Source organism: Elgaria multicarinata, chromosome 1 (assembly GCF_023053635.1).
Source record: "Elgaria multicarinata webbii isolate HBS135686 ecotype San Diego chromosome 1, rElgMul1.1.pri, whole genome shotgun sequence".
NCBI lineage: Eukaryota > Metazoa > Chordata > Lepidosauria > Squamata > Anguidae > Elgaria > Elgaria multicarinata.
Window position 1 is genome coordinate 72201684 of NC_086171.1, and position 13446 is coordinate 72215129.

At 43.3% G+C, this 13446-nt stretch overlaps 2 protein-coding genes across 2 annotated transcripts in view; both read left to right on the top strand.

Moving 5' to 3' along the window:
• The first annotated feature begins 827 nt into the window (after positions 1-827).
• Positions 828-13187, top strand: TMPPE (transmembrane protein with metallophosphoesterase domain). The gene is made up of 2 exons (XM_063130308.1): positions 828-912; positions 11089-13187. The coding sequence occupies exon 2, from the start codon at positions 11187-11189 to the stop codon at positions 12510-12512; it is 1326 nt and encodes a 441-aa protein (XP_062986378.1). The 5' UTR covers positions 828-912; positions 11089-11186; the 3' UTR covers positions 12513-13187.
• GLB1 (galactosidase beta 1) overlaps positions 828-13446 on the top strand; it is a 50923-nt gene continuing 38304 nt past the window's right edge. Inside the window, exon 1 of the mRNA XM_063130294.1 lies at positions 828-912. Within this exon, the coding sequence (XP_062986364.1) occupies positions 835-912 (78 nt within the window). The 5' untranslated portion in view covers positions 828-834. The remainder of the gene's footprint in view (positions 913-13446) is intronic.

Sequence of the window (13446 nt, forward strand, 5' to 3'; positions counted from 1 at the left end):
GTTTGCTTTCTGTCGTACTTCAGGTTGGTGCCACCATTGTTACTTGAGAACCACATCTAGCTTCTAGAAGTGCCGGAAGTATTTGGATGTATGCGATTTTGGAAACTCCTCTGAGCTTCCTCTGAAGTAGAGGACTTTACAGATGACTTTTTCCAAGTTCTTTGGGAAGTCAGATCTTTATGAGCTTTTACCTAATTCTCATATAAAGATATTCCTAGGAATCAATAACTTGTCCTTTCTAACAGAGGTTCCGTGTCTGCAACAGTTAACACACCGAAATTCCATTCATGCAGCTTCCCTCCTCCACTACCCTTTACAAAAGCACCGTGCTGCACTTCCTGGATTTCTGCAGGTCACGCAGCTTACTAACGGAAGAGAACCTTATCAGAGATTTAAAGGGGACAACCTTAATACCCATATAGTTTTATAACACTTTTACTTCCTAAGTTGCCTTTATACTATGCCATAATTATGTTGATATATCTATATATAGATATTCCCCCCCCGGCCTTTGTTCAATGTATGGAGAAACCTTGCTGCTTTGTCCCCAGATGCATGCATGTGCAAACAGCTCGGTCGAACAGGAGGAAGGTAGCAGCCTCCGAGACCCCTTTCTGGAAACCTGAGCTCTGTACTTTTTTCTTACTCTCCCCATATCCCCGCATCCTGCTTAGTTCGCTGTCTTTTCCGAGCTCTATAGAATTGTGTGTGCGCGCGCGGGCGCGTTTTTAAAAAACCCTCCAAGGCGGAAGCTCTACTGCAGTCAGCTGACTGCAAAGTCATGAGCCTCGAGGACTGGGGCTGGGTCTCGGTGCAAGACAGCGGCTCTTTTCCATGTTCTGCTGCTATCTGCTGTGTAACATGTTTGCTCTCCTTTTGCTGTACTTACTACATGCAGGATTTGGAACACCTGTAAGTATATTTGGTCCTCCCCCCCCCCACTAATCGTGGTCTCGTAGGGGAGCAGCTTTTTTGGTGTGCAGCCTGAATTTCCGCCTGGGGTCCCCTAAAGGAGTGGAGAGAGCGACGGGCTGCAGTGTAATGGAGTGCAGGATTACTGAATTCAGTGCACAGCCCTGAGTGAAAGCGGGAGGCATAGAGAAGACCATAGAGGAGAGCAAAAGCTATGGAGATGCAGGGTGTCTGCAACTTTAGCTTTTGGTGTGTCCTGAAAACATCCAATTCAATCCTACAATCTCGTATGGAGATGGTGGTCATGTGAGAGAGGGTCATGTGTGGCTGAACAGAGTGATAGTATCGCATGACTGATTTTTTATTATTATTACCTGTCCTGCTTGTGTAGCTTAATTTCTGAAGTGCTCTGGCTGTATAAATTACTCTACTTCCCTTTTAGGGAATAGCCGGTGGGTTTGAGAAAAAGGTGACTGGTTGATAGAAATTCCTATTTTGGTTTCATCATGAGAGAGTGCTGCCATTCGATCACTGTTAGCTTGTAGTCTGGGAAGGAAATCCTGGGACCCTTGTTTTGCAGTCTTCTTGGACACTTTCAGGTGGCTGTTTCTCCTAGGAAAGCCCATGTTTTTCTAACAGAAATGTTGTGTAAACCAAATCACACTGGGGCTGTTAGGCAATTGTTTTAATATAAATGACTAGCAGAATGGTAGTAACAAACCAATCACCACAGTTCCAAAACCACTTGCTAGGAAGTACCTTTTATCTTAAGGGGCTTTTTGTCAGTGTCCTATATTTGTACTATGGTTGTTGGATAATCTACTTGTTATATTTGCCTTCAGTCTCGTTTCTTCACCTGTAAAAATGAGTTGTATATGCAGTGTTACTATTTGTTAAAATCTGCATCTCCCACTCCCCGCTCTTGTGTTCTTAGAATCTTCTGCAATTATGTGGTCCTGCCAGATTCTTTGGTGTGAATTCTACATGGGTTTTTTAAAATAGTAGTTGCATTATCAGAAGTAAAAAAGACGGAGAGCTGTTACATATGCAGATGCTTCTTCATATAGAGATTAAGTAGAGATTACATCTCTTTGTATCCAGTATTGCCAGAGACTGTTGCAGTCATTGATTATCATAACCCACCGGAGCAGGTGGTTTTGTTTTTTATAAAAGGAACAATACACACAGCCACAAGTTTCCAGCATAATTTTTTCTTGGGCAACTCCCAACTGTATTGCCTAGTGGAAGAATATGATGGATTTTCTCTTCAGTACTGCCACCGCGTATCAGGAAACTGCTCCTTCACTGGGTAATCTGGGTTTCTTAAATATTTCAGAGCCTAATGAACTAGCGACAAGATGAACTATTAAACAAGATGGTTTATTAATGGAATATTTTGTTCTAAGGCAGTGGTTCCCAAACTTTTTCAGGTCACTGCTCCCTTGGTTCCACAAACTCATGCCCAGCACCCCCCTACCCTACCCTATAAAAATCATTATTCAGAATAGTGGTTTTCAACAACCCACCAAGGAAGATAATAACAATAAAATTCAAAATGGTAACAATTAATTGAATACTTTATTCAAAATCCAGTTGGTGTGCCCTGCCACACTGGCTGCAAACAGAGGTGTTCGCTCTCTTTTCCCTCCCTCCCTCGGCAAGCCTGGGGCAGGTGCTTCCCATTTAGAGGGGATTCTAGGAGTTGAAGGACTTTTTTCTGTCTAAACATGCATAAAATTGTGCCTTTAACTTATCATGTCACACTAGCATGAATACAGGAATCAAATAGGATTTCCTTCTTCAGTGGAACACACTTACTTAGGAGTAAGCACCATTTTGTTATAGGAAAGGATAATGTATTTTAATTAAAATTTTAAAATACTTATCTGCCACCTGGTACAGAGTTTTCCTATGGAAAATCTGGCTGGGACTGAAGTAGAGGGGCACTAATTTTACTGTACTTATTGTCTTTAAATATGGTTAAATATCCCACAGTTACCTTGCTATTCTATTTCTACAATTCATTTTCTCCTGTCTTTTCTTCACCCTTTCTTTGTTTTCAGGCTGAATCCTACGCACATTTACCTCAGAGTAAGTTCTATTGATCTCTACTTACTTCTGAGTAGACATACTTAGGATTGTGCTGCAGCTCTGTTTTTATGGTGACACAAGATACACACATACCATGTTTACCAAAAGAACGCTTGAAAAAAGGGGGTTGGACACCCTGAAATAAGCAAGGGCAGATAGGAATGGTTTCAGCAAGCATTCTGGAAAAAGGTGCTGCTGAATCTTCTTTAGCCAGGAAGGACCTGGGGAATTGCAATTCTCTCTCCCTCCCCCTTTTCTTTTCTCTCCCAATCCTGTTGTAGTCCAGATTTTTTGGGGGGTGGGAGCACACACACAGACACACAGCATCTCTCTCTCTCTCTCTCTCTCTCTCTCTCTCTCTCTCTTTCTCTCTCCAACCCCACCTCCCTCCAAGCCCCCCCCCTCTCTCCAACCCCCCTTCCCCCAAGCCTCACCCCAATCTGCAACTCCTGACAGGGGAAGGGAGCCTGGTGATACCTTGCAGCAGCACAAGCAGTCCTGCTCCCCACCCAGCCTGCCGGCTGACTGCTGTTCTTGGCAGCTGCTCTGCCGCCCGCCGTCCTTCACATGCTCCTTCCTCTCAGCCACATGGCTGCTGCTCCCGCCTTGTGCAGCAACTATCGTGAGAGGTCTGCCGGGGCAGCTTGTGGGAGGGAGCAGCTCTGGCCGAGGGAGCGAGCAGGCGGCGGTGGCTCCAGCAGGAAAGAAGCCCTGGGCCCTCCTAGGCATTAGAAGAGTGGGCAGAGCAGCTGAATTCACCCCTGTTTCCTGCTCCGCTGCCTCCTGTGGGCGCTTCCCCCACCCCCTACTTCTGGTGGGAGGAGAGAGCGGCTGCGTGAGTGAGAAAGTCCTTCCTGAGCAGGAGCGGTGTGGGGAGAGCAGCTGAATTTGCCGCTCTTTCCTGCTCGGTCCCTGGGTTTTAGGACTTTCTGGAGAAACCACCTCGAGTGCCCCCCTGCTGCCCCTTTGCCTGTTAGCGCCCCCTGCCAGCGCCCCCCCTGCCGTCCCTTTGCCTCTTAACGCCCCCCTATGCAATCCCACCGCCCCCAAGGGGGCAATACTGCCCACTTTGGGAACCACTGTTCTAAGGGAATACTTATATTTTCTTTGGGATTTTCAAAAGCATGTGTGCTGACACTTAAGTACTCAAGAAACCCTGTTGCTAATACAAGTCTCTTAATGAATTTTAACCTTAGGCAAAAATTCCTAACCTCTATCCCATCCAAATACACTCACAATCAGGTGCTCTTGGGTACAGTCTTCCTCTAGCACCAAAGATCCTCCTGTTGTATTTCTGGCTGTTTGGAGCATTTATATGAGTTTTAATGCCTGCTTGTGTAACCTTCTTATGGCAAGATCTTAGGGCAACCTCCTGGTATAACATAGCCACCCAGTTATGCACCAACTCCCTGAATCCTTCCTGATTCTCACCAGCCGTGTATAGTCTTTCCACAGAGAAAAAAGAAGGAAAGGAACTTGTCGTGAAGGCACTTGAGTCATTGCTGACTCCTAGAGGGACGCCTGCTTTTGCTGACGTTTTCTTGGCAGACTTTGTAGCGGGGCGGTTTGCCATTGCCTTCCCCAGTCAGAGTTACCTTTCCCCCAGCTAGCTGGGTACTCATTTTACCAACCCCCCGGAAAGATGGAAGGCTGAGTCGACCTGAGCCGGCTGCCTGAGAACCAGCTTCCGCTGGGATCGAACTCAGGCCGTGGGGAGAGTTTCGGCTGCAGTAACTGCCACTTACCACTCTGCACCACAGAGAAGGAATAGCTTAATATTCAGGCCTTAGCTATTCACTTTCTCCTCCGCTTTCTCATATCTTCCTATAACACTATCCACCAACCAGCAGCCCTTATCCCTGATCTACTAACAACTGACTCCCTGAATCCTTTACTGTTAACTGTAACTTCCCAAGTTCAGTTTTACACCTAGCTAGAATCCCAGCCAATCAAAATTGAATTTACCTGATCTAGGCCCCCATCTAAAAATATTACTATCTATCTTCTCTTTCTCCTCCTCCAGAACGTCACCAAGCAGGTACTATTAAAACAGAGTTTCAACACAGTAGCAATGCTAGGCTTCAAACCTACACTGTTACATTATAGCCTCTCAGGAGCCACACAGAATATTTACAGAACAAGTTATGTAAATAACATGTCTTCACAGGGAATAATGTACCATTCTGCAATAGCTTTATAATCAAAGTCCGAGGCTTGTTCAAATACTTTATTAACAGGAGTGAAGCAAACAGTTTTGCACCTTTATTAATTGGAGTGAATAATGTTGTGAACTTTGCTACTATAGAAAGTATAATTTTTGCTGATTGTAAAGTTTATTTATTGCATTTCTATACCGCCCAATAGCTGTAGCTCTCTGAGTGGTTCACAAAAATTAAAGTTCCATTAAAATCTCATAATGCTTGGACAAAACACTAAGAAACAACTTAAAATAGCCCAAAACACTACACATTAGAAATAATAATAAAACCATCCTTTGGGGGAAGAATGGGATTACAGTGAATACAATTGTTAAAGAACTGATCTTGTGGATTTCAAAATTCTCTCTTCTTTGCATTGCCTATGCAAAGCTTGTGGTTTTGTTTAATAGTCATATTATGGCATGAGTTACAGAGAGTAAGAAAAAGCTAATGATTAGAGCTTTTAGCAAGGTTATACTGGTCTGGGCGAACAAAATCGATAGTAGGTTTATTAATTTTCAATTTTCCAAGGCTGCACTAATGGGATTTCAGCTTGTGACTATTGGCACTGCCATTGCTGTTGACGAAAAGTGGAGCATAGACAGTCCTTGAGAACTGGAACTGACCTGTCCCATGCAGTGATCTCCCCTTTCCTTTCCCTCCCCACCCAGTTGTGATGGATCATAATGGTATCACAGTTAACCAGGACTATCAAAGCAATGTGAAAAGCATTGCCTAGAATTTCAGTAATATTCTGAAATTCAGATTTGCTGCTCATGTAGACAATGCCATGGACTGCATAAAGAGTTTCAGCTAGCAGCAGTAGGCATCGTCTTTCTGGCATTCAGCTATTTTAGTTCTCAGAATACTGAGCTGCATCATGCTTTAGAGCACAATGGGAGGAAACTACTATTTATATGAACTTTTCAGTTCTCAAATCACCTCCAAACATTGTCTTATTAATAGCAATCTTGAATACTGAAATTGTGGATGGCGGTGGTGTGGTTAGGCTGAGAGAGAGAGAGAGTTAGTAACTTGCATAAATCTACCTAATGAGTTTTATAGCTGAGATTTGACATAGAGATTTCAAGCTTGTAGACATCACATGATACCAATTTGCAGTGCCAAAGCCATGAAACAGGACTTTCTTGAATGCTGAGTAAATGGTGTTCAGGGACCATATACAATGTTAGAAATATAGGAAGTGCCTTATACTGAATCAGCCCCTTGGTCTGTTTAACCCAGTATTGTTAACATTGATCCTGTTCAGAAGACATCCTAAACCATGGCTTTAACCACAGTGGTTAAGCCAGAAAGCCAGGCTGTGTTCAGAAGACACCTTAAACCACGGCTTTAACCATGGTGAATAAAGCAAAAAGCCTTATTCGCTGTGGTTAAAGACATGGTTTAAGGTGTCTTCTGAACACGACCTAGCTTTCTGGCTTAACGACCGTGGTTAAAGCTATGGTTTAAGGTGTCTTCTAAACTGGCCCACTGAGTAGCAGCAGCTTTTCAAGGTTTCAGGAAATATTTTCTTCTAGCCCTGCCTGGAGATGCCATGGATTGAACCTTTTGTATGCAAAGCATATTCTCTTCCATTGAGCAACAGAATGGTAGCTGCAATTGAATTTCTTCAAGATTTGTATGATATTCTCCCCCAAGATTTTAAAAATAATTCTTGTGAGTAGTACAAGTATGACCATCCATCAAACTCCTAAGCCCCGCCCCCTGACAGGTGCCCCTCCCCTTTTAGACCGGAAGTCCCGCCTTAGACGGAAGTCCCGCCGTCGGAAGTCCCTCCTCCGGAAAGAGTGGTCATCTGACATGGATCACATGACCCCAGCGGGGTCATGTGACCCCTCTAGGGTTGCCTCAGACCCCCCTCGACCAATAGGAAGGGGTTTTAGAGCCCTAACCCTTACGGGATTGGAGAAATCCCCCCTAGATTGATATCTCAATGTTGATTGGTCCAAAGGGGGTCATGTGACCCCTCTAGGGTTGCGGAAGGCCGGGCTCGACCAATAGGAAGGGGTTTTAGAGCCCTAACCCTTACGGGATTGGAGAAATCCCCCCTAGATTGATATCTCGATGCTGATTGGGCCAAAGGGGGTCATGTGACCCCTCACGGAAAGCGGAAGGCCGGCCTCGACCAATAGGATGGGGTTTTAGAGGGTGCATGTGGTCCTGTAAGGCCAACCCCCTCGCTCTAGATGCGTATAGAAGGGAGCCCCCCATTTTGCCTGCCCAGACACGTTTTCCTGCATAGAGAAGATGGCGAATCCAACCCCAACCAGCGGATCTTCAACAGTGCCTCCACAGACCCTCCCGAGGAATCAAAACAGAAAGATGAATAAGATGGCGAATCCAACCCCAGCCAGCGGATCTTCAACAGTGCCTCCACAGACACCCTTGAGGAATCAAAACAGAAAAATGAATAAAGCCTCACGAAAACGGTATATCAGCTCTAGTTCTGAAGATGATGTTTTCCTCCCATGTAAACGTCTAGACATGGAACAAACGGATCAGCCTGAGACACTCCAAATGTGGCACAGCGTCTTAGAAGTAATTTCTGCAGAGAACCTTGAGGTAATCAAAAATCAATCTATCCGTCTCTGTGCAATACTTACCTGTGGTATAAAGGCCCTCATACATGTTCTATTTATAGGCATCCGCTGTGAAAACACCCAACACAGAAAGTTCAGAGGTGCCCCCAGTTGCGGCCTTGATAAATATGTCTTCAAATGGAAATGCTGAAATAGAGGTGTGTGATTAATTCTATAATTTTAGACTGAAAACTCTGATGTGTATCTTTAATATACTAACCACCATCTTATAATTATTTTTTCAGGATTTTAATCTTACAGCTGGTCAAACAGGACCCGTCCACATGTGTGAGATTCTCGGGCTGCAAGCTAGTGAAATAGCTTATACCTCTCCACGAATGAGACGCAAAGCTATGGATATGCTAGTGCGATCTACAGTTTTTGCAATTTTTGCAACCTAAGGAAGAGGACATTAGGAGTGCAACAATAAACTCTCTGGATGTTGAAATGCAGAACATTCTTAACAGACAGGGTTTAACTGAATATGAAAAAGCCAAACAGTATGATTCTTTGCTGCAAAAATATCTAACACATGTGAGACAGAGGGAGGCTGAGAAAGAAACCCTAAACTTATTTCTGCCGCAGACAACACAGACCATAGACCATACAACACCACCCATGGATGATGCGGCCGGGGTTTCTGACCATGTCTACCAAGAAGTAATCGACATCCTACCAGCTAGATATAAAAAACATGGAAGACTCCTATTAAACAAAATGAAGAAAAACAAGGCTGTTTCCTCATGGGATGAGAAAGGTACCTTTGTGTACAAGGGAGATGTTATATCTGGTTCAAATATGATGGATTTGGTTAAGGGAGTCATGCAAATGCATGCCCTATCAAACAAACGCACCCCTAAAGGCTGGGATGTTTTTATGAGGGCACTGGCTGAACTGAACGTTCCAACCTCGGTAGTGGGCAACCCTGCTAACAGAGAAGCTTTGGATGAGCTAAAATCCCCCAAGAGCCTTACAACAACAACAGTTCACACACCTATCCTTTCTCACAGAAGTGCTAAAAAGCAAAGGCAACGCAATGCCCCTGCATGGATCAACTTATGATTTTTCTTTTTACAAAGCAGGCAAACACTAATGTTTTTTTAAAAAAATAAATCACTTTTATTATACCTACTGCATGAAGTATTGATATTTTCTTTTCTGAATAACATGTACGACACGGTTTAAAAACGGTTCATGTACTGGTCTCAGGAGTGTATTTAATGTTTTCAAGGCGTTGTGTGACCTCCCAATTTTTGTAATTAATATCAAAATTTGATCAACGTGCCTTGGTGTGAGAACAAGACAGTTTAAACTGTAACCGATTAGAATGACAACATGTAATATGCTTTTAAAACTGATTTTCCCACATACAATTCGCAATTTTCTAGATATGACACTTTTGGGCCAGACTAGACACTCGTGTGCGGATTGCCCAGGCGCCTTCAAAGTACACCCCATGCAGGTTTCATGCAGGTACTGGTTTAAACAATGTCTCAAAATTGCAAAAACTGTAGATCGCACTAGCATATCCATAGCTTTGCGTCTCATTCGTGGAGAGGTATAAGCTATTTCACTAGCTTGCAGCCCGAGAATCTCACACATGTGGACGGGTCCTGTTTGACCAGCTGTAAGATTAAAATCCTGAAAAAATAATTATAAGATGGTGGTTAGTATATTAAAGATACACATCAGAGTTTTCAGTCTAAAATTATAGAATTAATCACACACCTCTATTTCAGCATTTCCATTTGAAGACATATTTATCAAGGCCGCAACTGGGGGCACCTCTGAACTTTCTGTGTTGGGTGTTTTCACAGCGGATGCCTATAAATAGAACATGTATGAGGGCCTTTATACCACAGGTAAGTATTGCACAGAGACGGATAGATTGATTTTTGATTACCTCAAGGTTCTCTGCAGAAATTACTTCTAAGACGCTGTGCCACATTTGGAGTGTCTCAGGCTGATCTGTTTTTTCCATGTCTAGACGTTTACATGGGAGGAAAACATCACCTTCAGAACTAGAGCTGATATACCGTTTTCGTGAGGCTTTATTCATTTTTCTGTTTTGATTCCTCAAGGGTGTCTGTGGAGGAACTGTTGAAGAGCCACTGGCGGGGGTTGAATTCGCCATCTTATTCATCTTTCTGTTTTGATTCCTCGGGAGGGTCTGTGGAGGCACTGTTGAAGATCCGCTGGCTGGGGTTGGATTCGCCATCTTCTCTATGCAGGAAAACGTGTCTGGGCAGGCAAAATGGGGGGCTCCCTTCTATACGCGTCTAGAGCGAGGGGGTTGGCCTTACAGGACCACATGCACCCTCTAAAACCCCATCCTATTGGTCGAGGCCGGCCTTCCGCTTTCCGTGAGGGGTCACATGACCCCCTTTGGCCCAATCAGCATCGAGATATCAATCTAGGGGGGATTTCTCCAATCCCGTAAGGGTTAGGGCTCTAAAACCCCTTCCTATTGGTCGAGCCCGGCCTTCCGCAATCCTAGAGGGGTCACATGACCCCCTTTGGACCAATCAACATTGAGATATCAATCTAGGGGGGATTTCTCCAATCCCGTAAGGGTTAGGGCTCCAAAACCCCTTCCTATTGGTCGAGCCCAGCCTTCCGCAATCCTAGAGGGGTCACATGACCCCCTTTGGACCAATCAACATCGAGATATCAATCTAGGGGGGATTTCGCCAATCCCGTAAGGGTTAGGGCTCTAAAACCCCTTCCTGTTGGTCGAGGGGGGTCTGACGCAACCCTAGAGGGGTCACATGACCCCGCTGGGGTCATGTGATCCATGTCAGGTGACCACTCTTTCCGGAGGAGGGACTTCCGGCGGCGGGACTTCTGTCTAAGGTGGGACTTCCGGTCTAAAAGGGGAGGGGCACCTGTCAGGGGGCGGGGCTTAGGAGTTTGATGGATGGTCATACTTGTACTACTCTTGTGGATCCCAGTTATGCACCAAATGCCAATACTTTTAGGAAGTAAAAAGGTTTTATGGTTTTTTGTTGTTTTTTTTAGAATTGGACTCTTATACATTTTGAACTGTTGGGGTGCTACAGAATGTGTTTTTATGTCAACAGGATCTGAAAGTATTTTTGCTACAGTGACACTTTTTATCCTATTATTATTATTATTATTATTATTATTATTATTATTATTATTTTATATAGCACCATCAATGTACAATCCTACAATGTAGCATTAAAAGTGCTGTATATCATCACTTGCTTTTGTCTAGTTTTCAGACTTTATTATCCAAAGCTGATGGTAGTTCCTGGTTTCAGGGTAAATTGACCAAGAAATCTCTCCAGGACTACATTACCGTTGACTGGAAACTCTTGTAGAACAGCAAGGAAGAATCTGAAACCATTCAAGAGTAGAGATGATCTTCAAGCAGTTACCACTTGAGGCAAAAGTTGCAACTGTTGCTGGAATAGTCTTCTTCTCCATGATAGTGTCACGGACATATTTGATTGAAAGGATTGAAATCAAAAGATTTAGGTGGCTGCTCAAATTGCAGACGGTATTATTTGCTAATGCCCTGATGCTCATAGGATCCCTTCACATATGGAGAAGCACGGTGAATGTGTTCTACAGATCACTAGCTGCCAACTCATTCTGTTTCATCTTATGGAAAATATCTGTGTTGATGTTCCTCATTTTGGCACACTCAAGCTTTTTTACTGCACTGTTTCTTGTCGCAGAGGAGCCTTATTACTTTTCTTTAGCTGCCTACACCTGTCTTGGAGGCTACATCATCCTTATTTTCTTCCTTTTTGCCCTAGGTTCTCTGGAGCAAGGTTATAAACTCTTGGTTCAAAGGAATACAAATATGAGAGAAATCAATAAAAATGGCAAACTGGCAATGAAGCCAGCTCTAGCAGTTATGGTGACAGTTGTATTGACTATTCTTGGGCACCTCAATGCTTCCCAGCCTCCTGCAGTGAAGTCAGTAGCAATTCCTGTTCACAAACTGCCAGTTTCTATGAATAACCTGAAGATAGTATTACTTTCTGATATTCATCTAGGACCCACTGTTGGGAAGACCAAACTCAAAATGATTGTAGAAATGGTTAAAGCTTTAAAACCAGATATCACAGTGATTGTTGGCGATCTGATTGATTCTGACGTGAAAGACCTTGGGCCTGCTGTGGAACCTCTTGGTGATCTTGACTCCCGACTGGGGACTTATTTTGTCACAGGGAACCACGAGTACTATACTTCTGATGTTAACAGTTGGTTTGAACTGCTGAATTCACTCAACATTCACCCCCTCCACAATGAGAACACGAAGATCGTGTCCCCTAAGGGTAGAGATATGGATTGGTTTTGTCTAGCAGGGGTGGATGATATTGAGGCTAACATGTTGCGTTACTCTGGACATGGCATGGATTTAAAAAAGGCATTAGAAGACTGTAGCACTGATCATGCAATAGTCCTTCTTGCCCATCAGCCACTTGCTGCAAAATGGGCTCTCCAAGCTAGGCCAGATATAAATTTGGTCTTGTCTGGGCACACTCACGGAGGGCAGATATTTCCTCTGAATATTGGTGCCTATTTCTTGAATCCGTTCTTTGTTGGTTTGTATAAAGTTGGACAGAGCACTTTTGTGTATGTCAGCCTGGGAACCATGTACTATGGAATACCAATGAGACTGGGAAGTAGAGCAGAAATAACAGAGATCATTCTGCATTCTCCCTCAATATAACAGCTTTGGGAATTATTTGTCTTCAGCCTGTAAAGTGCATCATTGGGTGCACAAAGTCCATTCATTGTATAACCCCACAGATTTTTCTGGAATGCTGCTAGACAAATTCTTAGTTCTGCAAGTTATGGTGTCTCCTTATTTTTTAAATAGAAAAATGTTATTACTTCTATTACTGAGTGCCTGTCTGTAACATGTCTAGGATTTCTGAAGGCCTTGCATAAGTACAAATTTGTGTATTTTGGGGTGGATACCACTCCTAAAATTCTAAAAGGAAACATTGATGTTGCCAATGTAGAGGATAATTGCTGAAGCCTATTAATAGCTTATGTTCCATCCTCTCAAAAGTGTGATGGAGTTGTGCCTCTGTGCATTGCTTGCATGTATATATCCCACCTCAGCTTTAGGGCCTCCACTCTAGGTCAGATCAGTGCTCTGTCTTCTAGCCCAATACACCATCTTTTGTAGTAGCTGACATGAATTTTATCAGAAGCCTAGCATGCTTTGTGAAACTTAATTTTTTAGATTGATGCAGGCTTTTCCAGAAAGGACTATGTGAAGAAAACAGGGTTTTTGTTTAGTTTAGTTAGGGCTGTTTATGTGTACTAAAAGCATAGTGCCCATTAAAACTGTACTTGAAATCTAGGCTTAAAATAGAGAATGGAAAAAAGCTTTCAGCCCTGCTCAACCTGAAGTTAGTTATGAAGTCCATTGCACTTAATGGGACAAGGTAATTGTTTGATTAACTTGAGTCTAATTCATTTCAGTAGGATTAATGTCACTAACTCCAGTTTGTTTGGGGCCTTCTTATTTGGTTTTAACTTTTGACATCAAATCAATAATCTGGAAACTTGTCTCATTAACAGACATTGATCAGAACATCAAACTTATATTTGAATATCATGTGATAGTATCAAGTGCAGTTTTGCCTGAATAC

What these genes read in the sequence shown, in the direction of transcription:
- TMPPE (XM_063130308.1), top strand. Translation starts at nt 11,187, where the DNA reads ATGATCTTCAAGCAGTTACCACTTGAGGCAAAAGTTGCAACTGTTGCT.